This window comes from Sodiomyces alcalophilus, assembly GCF_042370955.1.
Source record: "Sodiomyces alcalophilus JCM 7366 unplaced genomic scaffold ACRALscaffold_1, whole genome shotgun sequence".
NCBI lineage: Eukaryota > Fungi > Ascomycota > Sordariomycetes > Glomerellales > Plectosphaerellaceae > Sodiomyces > Sodiomyces alcalophilus.
In genome coordinates, this window is record NW_027263532.1 from 4,957,764 (window position 1) to 4,975,606 (window position 17,843).

Sequence of the window (17,843 nt, forward strand, 5' to 3'; positions counted from 1 at the left end):
CTATCTCCATATGGGTATCTAAATCGAGCACATAGCCAACTGCCGCCCGAGACTGGCCCAGTCCGATTCCTTTTCTAGCCCTGACCGAACACCAGAAACGCCCAGTAAGACAAATGCCGCTCCGCCTCTTTGCTTTCTTGGTGAAATATATAGAACCACCGACTCAGAACGCATCGCCCTGATCGTCATCCCCCATGTCATCATCATTGTCATCGCCCCCGTCAAAGTAGTTCTCGGCGTCGTAATCACCCGCGTCCTCGTCGTCATACTCCAGATCCTGTTCCTCCTCGGCCGCATTCTCATCATCATCGTCCCCTTCCTCCCCTTCCCCACCGGCAGGTTCCTCCTCCAGCCTCTGCAGCGCCTCGAGAGTCATCTTGGTCCGCGCGGTGGGATCGCCTCCTGCCGCCGCCACCTCGTCCTCGTCCTCATCCCACATATCGCGGCCCTCGGCCCCGGCGGCATTGAGGCCGAAAACGTCCTCGGCGGTAGGCAGGGCGGTGATGCGCGACAGCTGCAGGCGCCTCGTTTTCCGGCCCTTGAACGAAGCGGCGGAGATGACGCCCCGTTCGGAATCCCGGCCCTCAAAGGTGGCGTGCAGCTCTTCGGGGACAAACTCGGGACAAAAGGGCCGGGAGGAGAAATCGGGGAGGGTGCGCTCGGCGCGGGCGAAGCGCTGGGAGTAGGTCGGCACGGCGGTGAAGGGGTCGGCTATGGCGCGGGAGGAGCGGATGGGGTCGTAGGTGGTCGCGGAGGCGGCGGAGCGCTTCCCGCGGTAGGAGGACGAGGAGGGCGAGACGGAGGTGGGACCGCGCAGTTTGCGGGAGGTGTAGAGGGGGCCGTCGTGGAGTTGGCGGCGGAGGAGGAGGAAGGATTCTACGGTGCGGCGTTCGTTTTGCGTCAAGGGTTTCGCCGAGGGGGGGTTGTAGGCCTGTGGTGATGGTTTTAGCTAGAGAAGACGGCGAAGAGGGAGGGCAGTAAGGACGCTTCCATACGGGAAAGAGTTCGGAAGGGCGGGCGTCGATTTCTTCGTTTTCCCAGGGTAATTGAGGTCCGCCGCCTCTTCGCCCGCCGCGACCTCCTCTGCCACCACCTCCTCCCCGCGACATGCCAGATGCGAGGGGTTAAGTAGTGATAGCCCTTGCGGGGAGGGAGGCGAGCGAGAATGGGACGGAAGGTGGCCAATGGAGAGGTTGAGCGGTAAGTTGCGAGGTGAGGGGAGTGGCGAGGTCGGGGTCGGGGTCGGGAGTCGGGATCGAGTGGAAAGGACAGCAAGCAAAAAGAAGGTAAAAATAGAAATTAAATAGGAAGAAGAAAAAAAGAAGTTGGAAACTCGCTGTACGATGATATGACCGAGCTTCTGAATGATTTTTTGGGCGGGGGGTGACGACCAGCTGTCAAGACACTGATTGATGGACTGTCGACAGCTGGCAACGTGGCTTGAGCACGCAGGTACATGTACTACGAAAATGCGGGGCAACTGATCCCTGCACATGTCAGTGTACCTAGGTAGGTACCTTGGTACAACGTACGTGGGGTGATGGTGATACGATCATCACGGACCTGGAACCCCTCTTCTTCTTCCTCTCTCCTTCCTCTCTCCTTCATCTTCTCTTCTCTCCTCTCCATCTTCATCCTCTCATCATCTCCCCTTCATTCCCTAGCTCCCGACTTTCCACCACACCCAGCAGACAACTCATCTATCCATCATGTCGAGCACCGTCGTGCCAGTCCTCGGCCCGGACGTGGCCCCCATCGATGGCCTCGAGGACCTCATCGTTCATCTCGACGAGCTCGTCGCTGATCCCCAAACCGAGTTGAATCCCAAGATCTTCGACTTTGTCGAGCTCCAGCTATCAGGTACGATATCTCGTCCACCGTCCACCGTCCACCGTCCGTCCACCCTCACTAATCTGACTCTTCTCCAGAATCCAACATCCCGCCCATCCTCCCATGCCTCCTCCCCAAACTCACCGACATCCTCAAAACCACCCCCCACGACCCGGCCGTCCCCGTCTCCCTCACCATCAAGCTCCTCGGCCCCGTCTCCTTCTCCCACGCCCTCACCCTCGCCGACCAAGACGCCCTCATCTCCGCCCTCTCCTCGCCCGCCCCATCGGCCAAGGCCCTCGCCATGACCATCCTCCACAAAGCCGCCGCCTCCCCCTCCGACACCGCCCACCTGGCCACCATGCCGCTTCTGCTCTCCCACTTCCTGCACACCTGGCTCGCCACCCCCCAGGTCGAAGTCGGCGAGAAAGCCTCCCGCGTGCTCGGCGACCTGCTCGAGACCGACGCCACCGCCGAACCCATCCGTCGACCCTCCTCCCACACCGCCGCCATCACCGTCGACGGCGTCGTCTGGGCCAACGGCTCCACCGCCACCTCGACCGCCGAACCAGCACACTTGCGTCCCCGCGGCCAAGGCACCCTCTGGCACCGCCTCTTCCACGACCCAACCCTCTACACCCACCTCTACTCCCTCCCCCGGGGGAAGGACATCCTCGCCGCCTCCGACCTGACCGCCCACCAAACCACCCTCGCCCAGGGCCGCATCCTGCGCATCCTCCCCCGCCTGGCCGCCCTCAACTTTGCCGCCGTCACCCAACCGCCCCAGCCCACCCTGGCGCCCGTCCCAGACCAGCTAGCCGGCGTAGACGTGGACACGAGCACCGGCCTCCTCCCGTTCGCCGCCCTGCGCATGGTAGACAAGGAAGACGTGCTCATGCACCGCAACCTCGTCCATTTCTTCGAGGGCCTGCTTAGCCTCCTCCGCCTGCGCGTCGACATGGGTGGTCCCGAGAAGGATCTCATCGTGCGCACCATGACCGGTCTCCTGGCCGAGGCCACCGCCGACGATGCCACCCTGCGAGACGCCCTGAGGAGCCTACCCGACAGGACCGTGCACGAGGAGAAGGATGGCTTGCGAGCGTTTGTCGACCTAGTGTTTCCGTAGGGTTAGGCTGTGTTGTTGCTGCTTTATCATTCTTTTCCACGCCAAGGACAGAAGGCGACATGGCGAGGCGTTGAGATGTCCAGGTCATAATCATAAACATAAACATGATTCTAGACGATGGCTGTGGACCGTGTACGTTAGGAAAACTGCACATATTGCTTCACATTACTATCAGGTAGAGTCCACGCCCACTAACCATCCTGGCATCCCAGGTACTGTAATTATTCAGTCTTTGAGAAACTCAACTGTCTTCGTCCTGTACTGTTCCATTCGATAAACAAGTCTAGCCGGATATATCAACACAAAGCGGTGAATTTGAATAGAAAGGAAAAAAATGAGACGACGAAATACCGCGCATGCTAAACGACACATCGTCGATGGAGGAGCAGAACTACAGTCATCATCACCGCCGCCTCCTGTTATGCCACGCCTCGCATCCGCGTAGTTCCTAGTGGTGACATGAAACCAGGAAAGCCGCACTTCCCAGACAACCCACGAACCATCACCATCAGCCAGCCTTGGCCGCCGACCCCCTGGTATCGACCGTCTCCGCCGTCGCACCGCTCGCAACACTCTCCCTCCGCTCGCCCGTCCCACCCACCCCCATACCCTCGATACCGAGTCCCACCTCGCCCACCCGCCGCAGCACCAAGATCACCGTGGCGCGCAGCTCCGCCGTCAGGCTCTTGGCCAGCAAGTCCACCACCATGGGGTAAAACGCGTCAACGTGCGCCGCGAACGCCTCCCGCGGAAACGCCGCGTAGCCCTCCAACACGTCGACCACGACGGGCCGCCACGCCACAATGTTGCGCTGCTGGCTCTCCTCGTCCAGCGCCACAAAGTCGCCAATGATGTCCTTGCACAGCGGCACCAGCGCCTTCTCAATGTCGCCGCGCGCCGCCGCCCGCTCCGCGCTGTTGTCGGCGTACATCCGGAACAGGATGGCCACGTACGTCGCCGCCGCGCCCGACTCCTGCTTGAGCAGGTTGGGCGCCTGCTTCATGAACCCTTCGCGCCAGAGCCGCATCCGCAGCTCCTTGTCGGCGTTGAACCGCCGCGCGAACAGGTACGACCGCTTCAGCAGCGCCATGAGCCGGAGGAGCTCCGTCGACGGGATCTGCGCGTACACCGCGTCGTTGCTGAAGAGCTCGTTGACCGTCTCGATCATCAGCAGCTGCAGCACGCACCGCGAGATGATGCGGTTGAAGTAGCGGCGCCGCGCCGACGTCACCACCACCGGTTGCTGCTGGAGCGTCGACGACGGCTTGTAGTCTTCCAGCTGGTTCGTCTGCTGTGCGGGTCCCGCCGAAGCCTTCGCCTCGTCGTCGCCGTCGTCGTCCGTGGCGTGTTCCGACGCCGTGGCCGTCATGATCGACGCCGTTTCGGTATCCGTTCCGTTCCTCTCCAAGCCGTTGATCTTCAGCGACCGTTCATCCACCATGGGGTCCTCGTGCGTAGGGCTCACGGGTCCCGATACCTCAAACCCGGTCGACGGTAGCTCGAGGGAGGCGGTGGAGTTGATGGTGGCCGGGGAGAAGAGCTGGTGGGCCGTGGTGCGCGCAAACAGCTCGCAAAACGACCCGACAATCTTGGCCCAGTGCTCCGGCGTGAACTTGCCGACGTTCTTGAGGATGAGCTGCTGCAGGCAGTTGCTGCCGATGCGCGAGATGGTGTCGTTCTCCTGGCAGATGCAGAGCGCCAGGAGCTCGAGGAACCGGTCGAGCATGTACTCGAGCGCGTCAAAGTAGTGCGTGAACAGCGTGATCATGTTGCGCAGCGCCTGGATCATCGTGGTCGACAGCCACACCGAGAGCTCCTCGTGGTTCAGCGCGCTCGTGAGGTCCGGCCGGGACCGCAGCACCATGAAGATCGGGTACAGCTGCTGCCGCCACAAAATGTCCCAAAACTCGGGCGGGAACGCGCCGCCGTACTTGAGCAGCGACTCGAAGAAGTACTGGAGCGCGTTCGACCGCACTTCCAGGTCCTCCCCCGTCATGAGCACGTCGTGGAACGCAAACAGCACGGGGAACCAGTAGCCCTCCTCGACCGACGTCCTGGACTGCGTGCTGCGCAGGGCCTCCTCGGACCTGGCCACTTCCTCCTTGGAGGCCGACGGGTCCGACTTGTGCGACAGCGGACACTCGGGCGTCTTGAGCATGCGCGGGATGATGGACTTGATGGTCTCGAGGGCCTGCAGGCTCTTCTTCTGGAACTTGACGTTCTTGGAAAACTCGGTCAGGCAGACGATCAGGTCGGTGAAGGCGCCCTGCGAGATGACCACGCCAAACTTGGTTCTGTACACCTGGCTGACGTTCTCGTAGGCCAGGTTGACAATCGACTCGTGCGGCTCCCGCGCCGCCACGGTGAAGACGCCGAACATGGTCCGCCAGCCGGACCGGATGTTGTCGCCGCGGGCCTGGATCATCTGGATCAGGCACCGCAGGACCATATCCTTGACGGTGACGTTCTGGGCGTTGGAGAGCACGTGCTCAAACGGCTTCAGAAAGTCCTTTTGGAACTTGAACCCGGGCAGCTCCTCAATCTCGAGAAAGTTCATCGACAGCTGCCGCAGCGAGTCGAGGGCGAAGAAGACAATGTTGATGTTGTTGTGGCAGCCGACGCGGTTGAAGTGCTCGCCCATGACCTCCCAGATGTGCGTCCACTCGAACCGCACGCGCGTCATGTTGTAATAGGCAATCTCGACAATCTTCTGCAGGCTGTAGGTCCTGGGGAAATCGTTGGACCCGGACACGCGAATCTCGTCCCAGCTGACCTCGGTCAGGGCCCGGGTAAAGTGAACGATGGCCTCGCCCGTGAGGTTGGCCGTGTTGGCGAAGATGCGGTCCACCGCCTTGACCACCTCGTCGGACCGGGCCTCCATGGCAATCTCGATGGAGAAGCCGTGGTTCCCCGTCCCGGCTCGGGGGCGGCCCGACGTCCTCCTGCTGGCTTGCATCGACTTTTTCGAGTCGCCCGTGTTCCGCCGCTCGAAACGGGCATTGGCAACGTCGGGGATGGCATTCTCGTCCACGCCGCCGGAGATGAGCTGGAGCCGGTCGAGCTGGCTGATGCATAGCAGCACGTCTTTCCACGACGACCGGAGCAGGTTGCCCTCGGTCTGGCCCAGGTCCAGCAGCACTTTGAGGGCCTCGACGTTCTTGGCGTGCATGTCCTGCGGGCTGTTGAGGTTCGTCGCGTTCCGCAGCGCCGACACAAAGGCCTCCCGCGGGGTGGAGAGCTCGAAGAGGCAGGCGATCTGGGTGGCCAGCTTCATGCCTTCGAGGCAGAGCTTGTTCACCTCGATGTTCTGCACCTTTTGCATCTGGCTCGACAGGGCGGAGAAGCAGGACATCCAGGTCACGTCGAACATGGGCCCGATGTGCTGGAACGAGGTGGCAGGGATGAACTTGACACCGGCGCGCTGGGCGTTGCGGCGTTGGGTCTTGAGGAGGTTCTTGAAGAGCTGCTCGGAGCGCGATGCAATCTCGACAGACTGCTGGACGTACGCCTCGCGCTGCAGGTCCCGGCCCATGTTGGACAGAGCCTGGCCCAGCCCCGCGGCCAGGCCGGTGGAGGAGGGCGGGAGGGTGCCGGCGGCGGCGGCGGCTTCTCGCTCGCTGTTGAGGACGATTTCGTTCTTTTCAATCTCGTCGTAGATGCCGATGAGGTACTCGGGCGGGAGATCGGCATTGTCGTTGATGCCGCGGTTGTTCCTGATAAACTCCTCCCTGCTCATCTGCTTGGCGACCTTGCCGCTGTGCAGGTCCGTGTTCAGCATGATGACCGAGTACGAGAGGACGTAGGCGGTGTCGGCATTGGCAAAGGCGTTGGGGTTGCCCATGACGTAGCGGTTGGCAAACTTGAGCATGAAGCGGTCGATCTTTTGCGCCTCGCCGGGCAGACGGAACGACTGGAGGAAGGTGCGGAGGGCGTCGACGAAGCGGGTTTTGGTAAAGTCCATCAAGTCGACAAAGGCGTGCATGATCTCGATGTTCTTCGGGTCGCCCTCGCCGAGGTACTCGCCAATCTGGGCCTTGTCCAGCTTCTCCTCCTGCAGCAAGAAGCGGGCAATGTCTTGGGGGCTGTCGCTGGGGATGAAGCCTTCCTTGACGAGCATGACGACTCCGCGCTTCGGCTTGAAGTTAAACTGCTTTACGGCGTTGTTGAAGGCCGTCTTTCTCTGCTTGACCTTTTCCAAGAAGGCAGGATCGTCCTCTGCCGGGGTCGCGGGGTGCGGCGGCGTGTCGCCACGATGGTGGCTCTCGTTCAAGCTCGGATCGATCGAAGGGCGCACGTCCTCGGAGGCGCGGGTGTCGGCATCGGTGTCGGGCCGTAGCCCATCGGTGGGCGGCTTCGTATCCGTCCGGATCGACGAGGACCACGCGACCATGGACCGTAGTGACTCGACGAGGGCATCCAGTGCCACACGCTTCACAACGTACTCCTTGGGAATGTCGGATTCCGGTTCCGGGGGCGGGACGATTTGGGCGACGGACAGAGGGGGCGGGAGGATGGTACGGAGCTGCCATTCGGCGGACGAGGGGGTTTTGGATGCTTTTTCTTCGTACTGCTGTTCCTGGGCGGGGGTTATGGGCACAACGGCGGTGGAGAACCTGGACAGGTCCTCGATGATGGTCTGGAAGATGTTGTCGACTTTGCCTTCGCAGTCGTAGTTGAGATAGATCTCGACGAGGCCTCTCGAGTCGGCGCAGAACCTGTTCAGGATGTTGATGACGGAGGCCTTTTGGGACACGGGAGCCGTCCGGCGCGCCAGCAGGGCGAGGTAAATTTCGTTGAGGAAGACGGCGATTTCGAGCTAACACGGGGTCAGGAAGGGGAGGCGGACAAAAATATAGACAAACAAATACCTTGAACTGCTCCCTCATATACTTCAGCACGAGCCAGAAAATCTCGCAGCAGACGTTGAATATTTGATCGACGGAGCTGGCGCCGTTGCGGGTGATGCTCAGGCAAATGTAGTACTTGATGGCTTGGAGGAAGGTGGTCACCTCGTTGTTTCGGGAGTTTCGGATGGTGCAAAGAGGCGAGGTGAAGACGGAGATGTTGTTGTTCAGCAGGGTGTGGATGAGGTGGAGGGAGATGAGCTTGGATCGCATGGGCTGGCCGCGGAGGTCGTAGAGCTGGTCGGCCGGGAGGACCTTGGTGGAGAGGTTGCAGAAAGAGCGGAAGACCAGGTAGGCGTCCCGGATGTAGACTTCGTCCTCGGCGTCGAGGTCGGCCGAGTCGTCGTCTTCTCGGTGGTCGGGGGACGACGAGGCGTATGACTGGGTTGAGACGGAGCGTTGTATGCCGTTGGCGGGCTTCAACCGGGTCACCATGGTGGGACCGTCGCCCAGAGCCGAGTCGTCGAAGCTCTTTCTGGTCTCGAGGTCCTTGAGAGTGAGTTTGTTACTCTTGGTTTGCTCTTGTGGAGGTTCTGCCGGATTGGTCTCGTTTTCTTCGGCGGTTGCGTCGTCCGCATCATCATCATCTTCTTCTTCTTCTTCTTCTTCGCCCCCATGGCCCGCCTCTCCTACGGCACCGGCAGTATCGTTGACCGACTCGGCCTGCTCTGATGTCGGATCAAATGTGACGTTGCTGGAGCTGTGCTGCTTGAGCTTGGACAGGTTCATGCGGGCCTCCTTCATGTGCAACCTTGTCTTGACCCTCTCAAAGACGGTGCCGACCATCTGGGTGAGGGTGCCCTGGGCCATCTGCTGGTTGGCAGTACTCCTGGAGAGGAGGAAGACATTGTAGACTTGGCGAACGGCCTTGAGGAGGCCGGCGCCGTGGACAACAATCTTGTCGTTCAGGACGGCCACCAGGAGCGACTTGACAATCTGGAGTTGGATGTCGACGGGGGTCGTCTCGCCCTGGAAGCAGTCGCAAATGGTATCGATGGCTCGCTCGATGAGGGGTGGGCGTGGTTCTTCTGCACCTTCATCTTCGGCGGGGCTGGTGCTGGCGGGAGAGGCGATGGAGAAGCGAGACCAGGAGATGAGCTTGCCGATGCAGTCGAGGGCGCTGGTGATGAGCTGGGGGTTGCCAGTTTTTGTGGCCAGCTGGAGGGGGGCGAAGACGATTTCGGGATCTGGCAGCTGCGGGTCGGATTGCTTGATGGCTTCGAGGGTCTTTTGGAGGGATTCGGACAGCTGCTTGTGTCGTTGGGCGTCCTTGGAAGCAGCAATTGCCTCCAGGGAGGACACCAGGAACTTGAGGGAGCTCATGGCGGAGCGCAACGAGGCCTAGGTGCCATTCGTTGTGTTGCTGGCAGCGCGTGGTAGGCAGCAGGATGCGGGTGCACGAGCGAGTATCCGGGGCGGATGAAAAGAAGTAAAAATAAGACTTAAGTATAAAATCTCGAAGGCCCAGTCTACTCCTTTGCAGAGAGTGGGTAGGGGAGGGGACGAGTGGACGATGTGGACGATGTGTATTCGTAAGTGTTGATGGTCCAGCGAAGCTCCAGGTCAGGTCGATTCTTCGAAACCTAGAAATCTGGCCAACAACGATAATGCCCGGAACGGGTTGGAAAAGAAAAAGTTGGAGAACCCCTGGCACGTTAGAACAAATGCCTGTGAGTGGTCAAGGAGAGCTGTCTTGGACCCAGGGTGGGTGGATGAGGGAAGGGTGAAGAGGAGGCAATTGAGGAGACGCGGCGTGGAGTTGACACGGGGTCTGTGCGGAATGCACAGCCTAGAGTGGCTTATGTCAGCGTGTCGTGTCTACGGTACGTACCTGTCAGCCTGGAGTGGCTACGTGGCCCCGATACGTTTACGTTGTACTTTACGAAGTGATCACAGGTGGACGAGCAAAGTCGCGGTACCCTTCAACGCTTATAATGTACATAGTGTATGGACGGTAGTAATAAGATCTCGGATGTTGTCAGTAACTGTAACAAGGTACTGGTATCCCCTCCAGAGCTGCAGGAGTCCAAGTCCATATCCTGGATATCGAACGGTAGTTTAGCGAATGGTTCAACAGAAATGCCTCCAATACTGTAGAACAGGTGTACAAGATGAATCGACGGGGACTACTTGGTAGACTTCCATATTTATAAACCTGCTCGCACTTTCACGTCGGCTTCGTCGACTACTTGTCGATAGCAGAGGCGGCAGACTCTTCTTCCGCGCAACAGGGGCAGTTATAGTGTAGTGGCTCCTGATCCTTCAGCGGGCTAGATCGAACCTCAGGATTTTCAGAGTCGATTCTTTCTCAGGAGCTGCTTCAGCCAGAGGAGCCCGGTTCTCATCCTTTAGTTCGAAATAGTTTCCGGGAAATTAACTTTACAGAGCCAGGTCTCTCATTCATCTTGATAAGCGGTCTTTCTTCGTCTTCTCTTCTCTTCCAGTGGACCCGCAGTCGGGACGTTGTCGACCACTCGCAGAATCTCCCCGAATGAACATTCCGACGACGCGTAGGTACATTGCGCGCCTCGGTTGGGCTTGTACCTATTCATTGCTTGGACAAGTCTCTAGGGTATTTTGTATGAGACGTCTCCTTTGTATTATTTGGGACGGTCCGTTTCTTTCCCGTATCAATTGATGCACTCCAGCACTTGCCCCTCGACATTGTAGCTGTGACGACCTCCCTCAAGCGACTCACACGGGCTAATGTTTATACGATCACGTGACAGCCCATAAATTCTCATTGGCGAATCCTGCAGCTCCGCCGTCCCGTGCGGGTCCACTCAATTTCTCAATCCGCCCTTTTTCGAGCCGCGCTAAAGCCCTAAACGGCTTAGCGCAATGAGCTCCATCGGACAACGGAGCTCAACGCAAAAAAATCCACCCCCAACACTAAACTAAACCTTCCGTTTCCTCCTCGACGCAAATCATCACCAACAATAATCCCGCGCGCAGCCTCTTCGCCCCCTTTGTTTTTGATTTGCTTGTTCGCATCCCCATTCGTCTTCAATTGCTCTCCGAGCCATTGTACGAAGCAAGAAACGACTCTTCTTTATCGGGGCTTGGTCTCGCCCTTCTCTTTTCCATTCGTTCCCGTCCGTCGTCCCCCCGAAGGACCTCCTAATTCTCCCAGCCACTCTCCTCAAAGTCCGTCACAATGATCTCCAACGTCCTACGAAGGCATGCCCTGTCCAAGGGCCCCCTTCGGAATGGCCTCTATCAGACCATCCGTCTCTACGCCTCGTACCCGCCGCACACGATCGTCAAGATGCCTGCGCTATCGCCCACCATGACGTCCGGCGGTATCGGCGCCTGGCAGAAGAAGCCTGGCGACGCCATCGAACCCGGTGAGGTTCTCGTCGAGATTGAGACCGATAAGGCCCAGATGGATTTCGAGTTTCAAGAGGAGGGTGTGATTGCCAAGCTTCTGAAGGAGAGTGGCGAGAAGGATGTCGCTGTTGGCAGCGTATGTTTTTTTTTTCTACCTTCATTTCTTTTTTCCATTCCACCACCGCCTCTCAAAGACAATCCTAATTGACATCGATCTAATTGACATCGTCTAGCCAATTGCTGTTCTCGTCGAAGAAGGCACCGAAGTCAGCGCCTTCGAGGGCTTTACTGCCGCCGATGCCGGAGGCGACGCCGCCCCGGCCGCCCCCAAGGAGGAAAAGACCGAGTCCAGCACCAGCTCCCAGTCCGCGCCAGCTCCTACCCCCGCTCCCGAACCCGAGCCCGTTTCGTCGTCCAGCGGCGTCCTCGAGCCCGCCCTTAGCCGTCAGCCCAACGCCACCCCGGGTGCCATCCGTCTCGCTAGGGAGAGCGGTATCAAGGTGGAGAGCGTCAAGGGCACCGGAAAGGGCAACAAGATCACCGAGGAGGACGTGAAGAAGGCCCTCGCGTCGCCCGCCGTGGCCGCCCCCGGCGCCACTCACGAGGACGTGCCCATTAGCGGCATGCGCAAGGTCATCGCCTCGCGCCTCCAGGAGTCGGTGCAGAACAGCCCGCACTTCTTCGTCACCAGCTCCATCTCCGTGTCCAAGCTCCTCAAGCTGCGCCAGGCCCTCAACGCCTCGAGCGAGGGCAAGTACAAGCTCTCGCTCAACGACTTCCTCATCAAGGCCATTGCCGTGGCCTCGCGCAACGTCCCCGAGGTCAACGCCTCGTGGCGCGGCGACGTCATCCGCCAGAACAAGACGGTCGACGTCTCCGTCGCCGTCGCCACCCCGACCGGCCTCATCACCCCGATCGTCACCGGCGTCGAGGCCCGCGGCCTCCAGTCCATCTCGTCCCAGGTCAAGGACCTCGCCAAGCTGGCCCGCGACAACAAGCTCAAGCCCGAGCAGTACCAGGGCGGCACCATCTCCATCTCCAACATGGGCATGAACCCGGCCGTCGACAACTTCTCCGCCATCATCAACCCGCCCCAGTCCACCATCCTGGCCATCGGCACCACCAACAAGGTCGCCGTCCCCGTCGAGAACGAGGACGGCTCCACCGGCGTCGAGTGGGACGACCAGATCAAGGTCACCGGCAGCTTCGACCACCGCGTCGTCGACGGTGCCGTTGGCGCCGAGTGGCTGAAGGAGCTCAAGAAGGTGCTCGAGAACCCTCTCCAGCTTCTTCTATAGATGATGCCCGATGGGCGTAGGGGTGGGTGGTGATTGGCGAGGAAACCGTTTCCACCGCGTCGCGCGCCCCTCAAGGCTATAGAAGGGAAGGCCACGTTCTTGCGGCAACGAGGAGTAGCGGGAGTTTTTTCACGCGTCGGAGTCTTGCTTGGGAACGTGTCTCGATTTTCCGGAGCCGGCATGTCGGAGCTGGGGAGTATCCGCCCCTGGCCGACTACAATAGGGGAACGAAAAGAAAAGCGAAAAAAATAAGGGAGGGGTCGCCACTTGATTCCCGTGTACAGTTGCGTTGATCTCTCTCTCTCTCTTTAATATGTATCTTATTTCCTCCTTGGTATATTACCGTATAAACTCAGCAAACACCAATTTGACATGCGGCGTCCGATACAGCACAGCCTTGTCAAAACGTCCGCAGTATCTAACCGTAAAGCGCTTGAGACTACTGGGTCTTAACGGCGTAGCTAGGTAGTAGTTGAGACTGCGCTCTAAATAACATCCTGATGCCCGTGCTGATTCCTCCAGTTCTACATTCAACGTTATCCGTGCTCTCGACATTCTTTAGCGAAAGCACATGTACTGTAGTACATTATGACTTTGAAAGTCGATCTATCAAGATCATCTTCCAAAAGGACCAGTGAGGCAATCATGGTGCCTGCTGTGCGGGAGGTGGTCCATGAACCTCTCACCATTCTTGTCCCTGACATCTTCACTCCAGCAGAGGCAGATCCTGAGGACGTAATGTCAGTGCTTGATCGGCCCAGCCACCAGATCAGGTGAGAGACTGCAGACTATGTGCGCAGAGGAAGGACCTACGTGCTGGAGCTAATCGCCCTGTGCGGCCCCCTCTGAACGGCCCTGATGAGGTCGTCCGGGCTGAAATCTTTCTTGAGCTCGCAGACGGGCAGGTTGAAGCTGCCGCCGAGTCCCGGCCCAAGACCTTTCCAGTCGTCCCAATCCGCGTCCATGAGTCTGTCCTGGGCAAAGTCGTCGCCGCTGTAGCCGAAGCCGCCCTTATGGAACGAGTCGACCGAGCTGCGGATCGCATCCGGTACCCCGAAGCCGACGTTCATGCCTCCGGTATTTTGGATCTTGTCCCATCCGGGAGGCTCGGCGCGTATCAGGCTCCAGAGTCCCATGTATTGCTCGCGCTCGTAGCTGCAAGAAAGAGCACGAGGCTCGTTAGTGGTCATACAATTATTCTGAGCCGGCTTGCGCGTCTCAACCTACCTTTGAATAAAGTAACCCTTCCCGTTATAATACGTCTTAAGACTGCCGTCGACCTCTGTGGCGGAATCGACTATATCGTTCAAGGACGCGTTAGCTGGGGCCACATTCTCGATTGATAACAGCACGAGGGTCAGAGATTGAGGGAGAAATTGTCTGGTTGGTTTGGGGGGACAAAAGAACATAGAGGAAAGGACGGAAGACGCACATTGCTCCTTGCTCATCTCTATTCCAATCACAAAGACGGTCTGCTTCGTCCAGCACCAGTTGAGAAGCTTGGCGTGGAGAAAGTCGAAGAACCATGCGCCGAGTTCCCGCGCCGTGATGCGCTTCTTGTCGTTGTTGTCGTTGAGGATGGGGATCTCGGACCTGTCAAGCCACCGGCCGTCCACGAAGAGGTCGTCCATGACGATTTTGGGCGCACTGCCTGGCTCGTGGTGGCCCTTGGTGAGCAGGTCGTCGTGCATCGTGCTCAAGACGGCGGTGTTCCTGTAGAGAAACTCGAATGCGTCCCTGCATACCACGCGAGGTACGGTTAGTGTTAGTCTCGCACGGCAACGGCACGGCCTGGAGTCACCTACTCGCTGAATTTGGATTTCTGGCCAAGCTTCTCGTCGTCTAGGCTCAGCGACTTCTGGATCTCGTCGGAGATGGTCGTAAACATGACAGTAGAGAGGTCTAGGGCGATTTGGCCGGCGGCTGATGCCGAGGCACCGGCCATGGTTGTGCCGATGCCCCAGAGAGGGGCGGCAATGCCAAAGAGCGTGTTCAAGCCAACGTCTTCCGTCTGTGGCTCCTGGAAGTAGTTGTCGTAGAATACGTCGGCCAGAGAGTTGAACATGGTTTGCGTCTCGGAGATGGCACTGCGAAGTGCCGTGAGGAACTATGGCGGGAAAGCACAGGCGTTAGATCCAAACTATTCGGACTCCTGAGCAGACTGGGACCTACATCGTGCAGGTTCTGCAACGACTTCATGATCAAATGAGCCTGCCCGCTTCCCTCTTCCTTGTCGTAGTCGCTGCAACCCGTTGGCATATTGCACGAGCTTCCCACGCTGCAAGAAACGCTGTCGTGTCCCCATGTACTTGCGAAGGAGCCGGCAGTGTTTACTCTTGCGCCAGAGGAACTGGAGAGCCACCCTACATGGATCTCAGTATGTGAAGCCCAGCCGTCAGGGGTATACCGACATGGACTTACAAGACCAGTACGGCGTTGTCGACAAGGCGTTCCAGAGACTTCTTCTAAAGGTCCCCCCCAAAGACACCTCATCTAAGACCGATACCTGTTAGAGAACAATGGGAGAACCGATCAACCTCCGGCAGACTGCATCTCAGCCATGAACTTACCCTGAACATCCTCACACGTCGAGTGTGGACCGAGAACGTCCATGTCACCACCGCCACCCTCGTTTGGGTTTGTAAACTCCCAATCGCACGTGTTGATCCAGGCCCGAATCGTGCCGTCTCCAAAGACGACGAGGTAGTCCTCCTTGCCGTCACCGTTAATGTCAGCGAACTGGACGGGACCTTGGGGGGTGACACCGGCGGCAATCGTCCCCATGCCATACCAGTTCCTTGCCCTGCCAATGTCCGGGATGTTGCCGGTATTGTTGTACGCAATGGCAGCGCCGCCCTTGTAGAGGACCACGTACTCGGCCTTCCCATCGCCGGTGATGTCGGCGAACCTGATCTTGCTGCCCGGCTCACCAACACCCGTGGCGACGGTGTATCCGTGCTCCCAGATGCGTTTCCCATCCCGCGGGGGCATGTTCTTATTGTTGAGATAGCCTCGGACGGCGCCTCCGTCGTACACGACGAGGTAGTCGGCCCAGCCGTCGCCGTTGAGATCGGCAAAGTGAATCTTCCGTCCATCCTCGCCAACGCCGGGAGAGATGGAAATGGGCGTCTGCCACGTCCTCTCTTTCCCGGCGTCGGGGATGTTCCCGTTGTTCAGCCACGCCCTGGCCGAGCTGTCGGCAGACACAACGACGTAGTCGGCCTTGCCGTCGCCGTTGACATCCTCGAACAGGACCCTCTTGGTGGACATGTCCTCGTTCGGGCCCGGGGCAATTTCGCCAATGTCGTCCCACCCGTTGCCGAGACCTTTGTTCAGCCATGCGCGAGCCCGGCCGGTGCCGTCGAGGGAGATGATATCGGCCCTGCCGTTGCCAGTGAGATCGGCGAAGCAAATGCTGCGGCCCTTGGAGCCGAGAGGCCCCCGGTTTTTCCACATGGTGATGCTGCCGTCTTGTCCCACGGCAAGGAAATCGGCGAGACCATCGCCATCCATGTCGGCGAAACGGACCATGTCGCCGGTTACGCCGGATATTCCCGGGGCGATGATGCCCATGTCCTCCCAGTTACGGGCGCCGCTGTCTCTGTTGAGGTTTCTGGTGTTCATCAGGGCCCTGACGGAGCCGTCCGGGTAGACGACAACGTAGTCTGCCGCCACGGGGGAGAAAGAAGCGTGCATCAGTTATACGTACAGCACACCTGAGAAAACTTGAGGGATGTCGTGATCTGCTTGCATGACTTACCAACCAACCCATCGCCGTCGAGGTCATACAGTCGAGTACTCCTATAGGGGATGCCGGCCGGCCCCGGCGCCACTGTTTTTGCCACCTCCCAGTTACGCTTCGAGCTATCGCGGCCGTTGTTCCTCGTATTCCGAGCCCACTTGACGGCACCGCCATCGTACTGAACGACATAATCCGCATATCCGTCGCCATCGACATCCACGATCCGAATCTTCTCGCCGGCTTCCAGGCCCGTGGCCCATCGCGAGTCGAGAGCCTGGAACTTCCTTCCATTGTCGACGTTCTTCCACACCCTCGCGGAGCCGTCACTGGCGATGACGATCATATCGGCCCTGCCGTCGTTATCGACATCAGCCATGCGTACCATGGACCCCGTGACGCTGTTCCAGGGCGGGTTGATAGCGCCCAGGCTGGTCCACTTGTTGGGACTGCCGCCGTTTATCCAGGCCCGAACGGTGCCGTCGTCGTCGGCCATGATGTAGTCGGCGATGCCGTCGCCGTTCAGGTCCGCGAGGATCAACTTATCCCGCCGACCGTTCTCCACGGCGCGCCTGATGCTGCCGACCGGTTCCCAGGTGCGGAAGCCGTCGAAGATGACACCCTTCCTCTCCCAGTTACCGCCGGAGCAGCCTGCGACGCCGCTTCCGCCGCCCTCCGAGCTGCCGCCATACCCGAGACCCAGGCCGGGAAGGGCCTCGCGGTCCACGGCGACAGGAGGCGCCAGCCAGCCGCGCCGGTGCGCCTCCATGATGCCCTCGTACCACGCCTCGGACATTTTATAATAGCCGACGTCGTTGGGATGCTTCTTGTCCGACAGGTCGTCGACGCCGATGCTGGCGCTTACGCCAACGATGTGCCTGCCGTCGAGCTGTTTCCTCTGCACCATGACGGCCAGCTCCTGGTTAAAGACGTCGGTGCGGCTGTTCATGGCCTCGTCGTTGGCCCAGATGACATCCATCAGCACGATGGTGGCGTCATGGGCCGCGCCCCATATGCCGTCGACGATCTCCTCCATCATGGCGGGTGCGGTGGACAGGTCAACTTCCAGGTCCATGTTATTGGTGCCTGCGTGGATGAGCACGACGTTGGGGCGGGCGCGGACCGGACGCTGCCAGTACCCCTTGATGTCGGCCAAGAACTGCCCGCTGTGGCCCTCGTGGTCGTTGTCGGCCATGCTTCCGCGCTTCATGGTGCCGATCATGTCGATGTGAGCGTCGGAATCCGACTGTAACCTCTGCCGGAGCCGCTGGCGGTAGCCATTCCAGTCGGACGAGCCGCTTCCCTGCGTGATTGAATCGCCGAGGGGCAAGATACGGAGGTCGGGGAGGCCTGGGCCTGGGCTCGAGTTGCCGGGGCCAGCGCCGATGCCCATAAGAGGGCATTCAGAGCCTGGAAAAGACGCATTGGGTTGGGAAGTATTATGATCAGATTGATGCCAGATGCAGAGGAGGTCTGGAAAGCCTCAACATGAACGCTTTCAGGCCAAGTGTCAGAACATGAACAGATGTTGGAAAACGTCAAGTGTATTACATGTATTGCTTCGTAGACGAGCCACGAAGGAAAGTATTCTACATACATTGAGATAGGTATGCATG

At 59.3% G+C, this 17,843-nt stretch overlaps 6 protein-coding genes across 6 annotated transcripts; 2 read left to right on the forward strand and 4 right to left on the reverse strand.

Moving 5' to 3' along the window:
- Window positions 1-163: 163 nt before the first annotated feature.
- Window positions 164-1,109, reverse strand: ACRALDRAFT_1066592 (uncharacterized protein; the record flags this gene model as incomplete). The annotated part of the gene is made up of 2 exons (XM_071017366.1): window positions 164-931; window positions 996-1,109. The coding sequence occupies 2 exons, from the start codon at window positions 1,107-1,109 to the stop codon at window positions 164-166; spliced, it is 882 nt and encodes a 293-aa protein (XP_070880039.1).
- A 600-nt stretch (window positions 1,110-1,709) lies between these two features.
- ACRALDRAFT_2024889 (uncharacterized protein) lies at window positions 1,710-2,956 on the forward strand (the record flags this gene model as incomplete). Its single annotated transcript, XM_071020267.1, has 2 exons — window positions 1,710-1,860; window positions 1,929-2,956. 2 exons carry the CDS (start codon window positions 1,710-1,712, stop codon window positions 2,954-2,956), a joined length of 1,179 nt encoding a protein of 392 aa, XP_070880040.1.
- Window positions 2,957-3,066: 110 nt separating this feature from the next.
- Window positions 3,067-3,417, reverse strand: ACRALDRAFT_205138 (uncharacterized protein; the record flags this gene model as incomplete). The annotated part of the gene is made up of 4 exons (XM_071021611.1): window positions 3,067-3,077; window positions 3,143-3,196; window positions 3,260-3,347; window positions 3,385-3,417. The coding sequence occupies 4 exons, from the start codon at window positions 3,415-3,417 to the stop codon at window positions 3,067-3,069; spliced, it is 186 nt and encodes a 61-aa protein (XP_070880041.1).
- Window positions 3,418-3,464: 47 nt separating this feature from the next.
- Window positions 3,465-9,183, reverse strand: ACRALDRAFT_2024890 (uncharacterized protein; the record flags this gene model as incomplete). The annotated part of the gene is made up of 2 exons (XM_071020268.1): window positions 3,465-7,772; window positions 7,825-9,183. 2 exons carry the CDS (start codon window positions 9,181-9,183, stop codon window positions 3,465-3,467), a joined length of 5,667 nt encoding a protein of 1,888 aa, XP_070880042.1.
- A 1,597-nt stretch (window positions 9,184-10,780) lies between these two features.
- On the forward strand, window positions 10,781-12,982 carry ACRALDRAFT_1045832 (uncharacterized protein). The gene is made up of 2 exons (XM_071015413.1): window positions 10,781-11,326; window positions 11,424-12,982. Exons 1-2 carry the CDS (start codon window positions 11,018-11,020, stop codon window positions 12,486-12,488), a joined length of 1,374 nt encoding a protein of 457 aa, XP_070880043.1. The 5' UTR covers window positions 10,781-11,017; the 3' UTR covers window positions 12,489-12,982.
- A 275-nt stretch (window positions 12,983-13,257) lies between these two features.
- ACRALDRAFT_205135 (carbohydrate esterase family 3 protein) lies at window positions 13,258-17,826 on the reverse strand (the record flags this gene model as incomplete). Its single annotated transcript, XM_071021609.1, has 8 exons — window positions 13,258-13,276; window positions 13,302-13,711; window positions 13,769-14,258; window positions 14,294-14,595; window positions 14,661-14,953; window positions 15,026-16,153; window positions 16,198-17,709; window positions 17,745-17,826. The coding sequence occupies 8 exons, from the start codon at window positions 17,824-17,826 to the stop codon at window positions 13,258-13,260; spliced, it is 4,236 nt and encodes a 1,411-aa protein (XP_070880044.1).
- Between the last annotated feature and the right edge of the window lie 17 nt (window positions 17,827-17,843).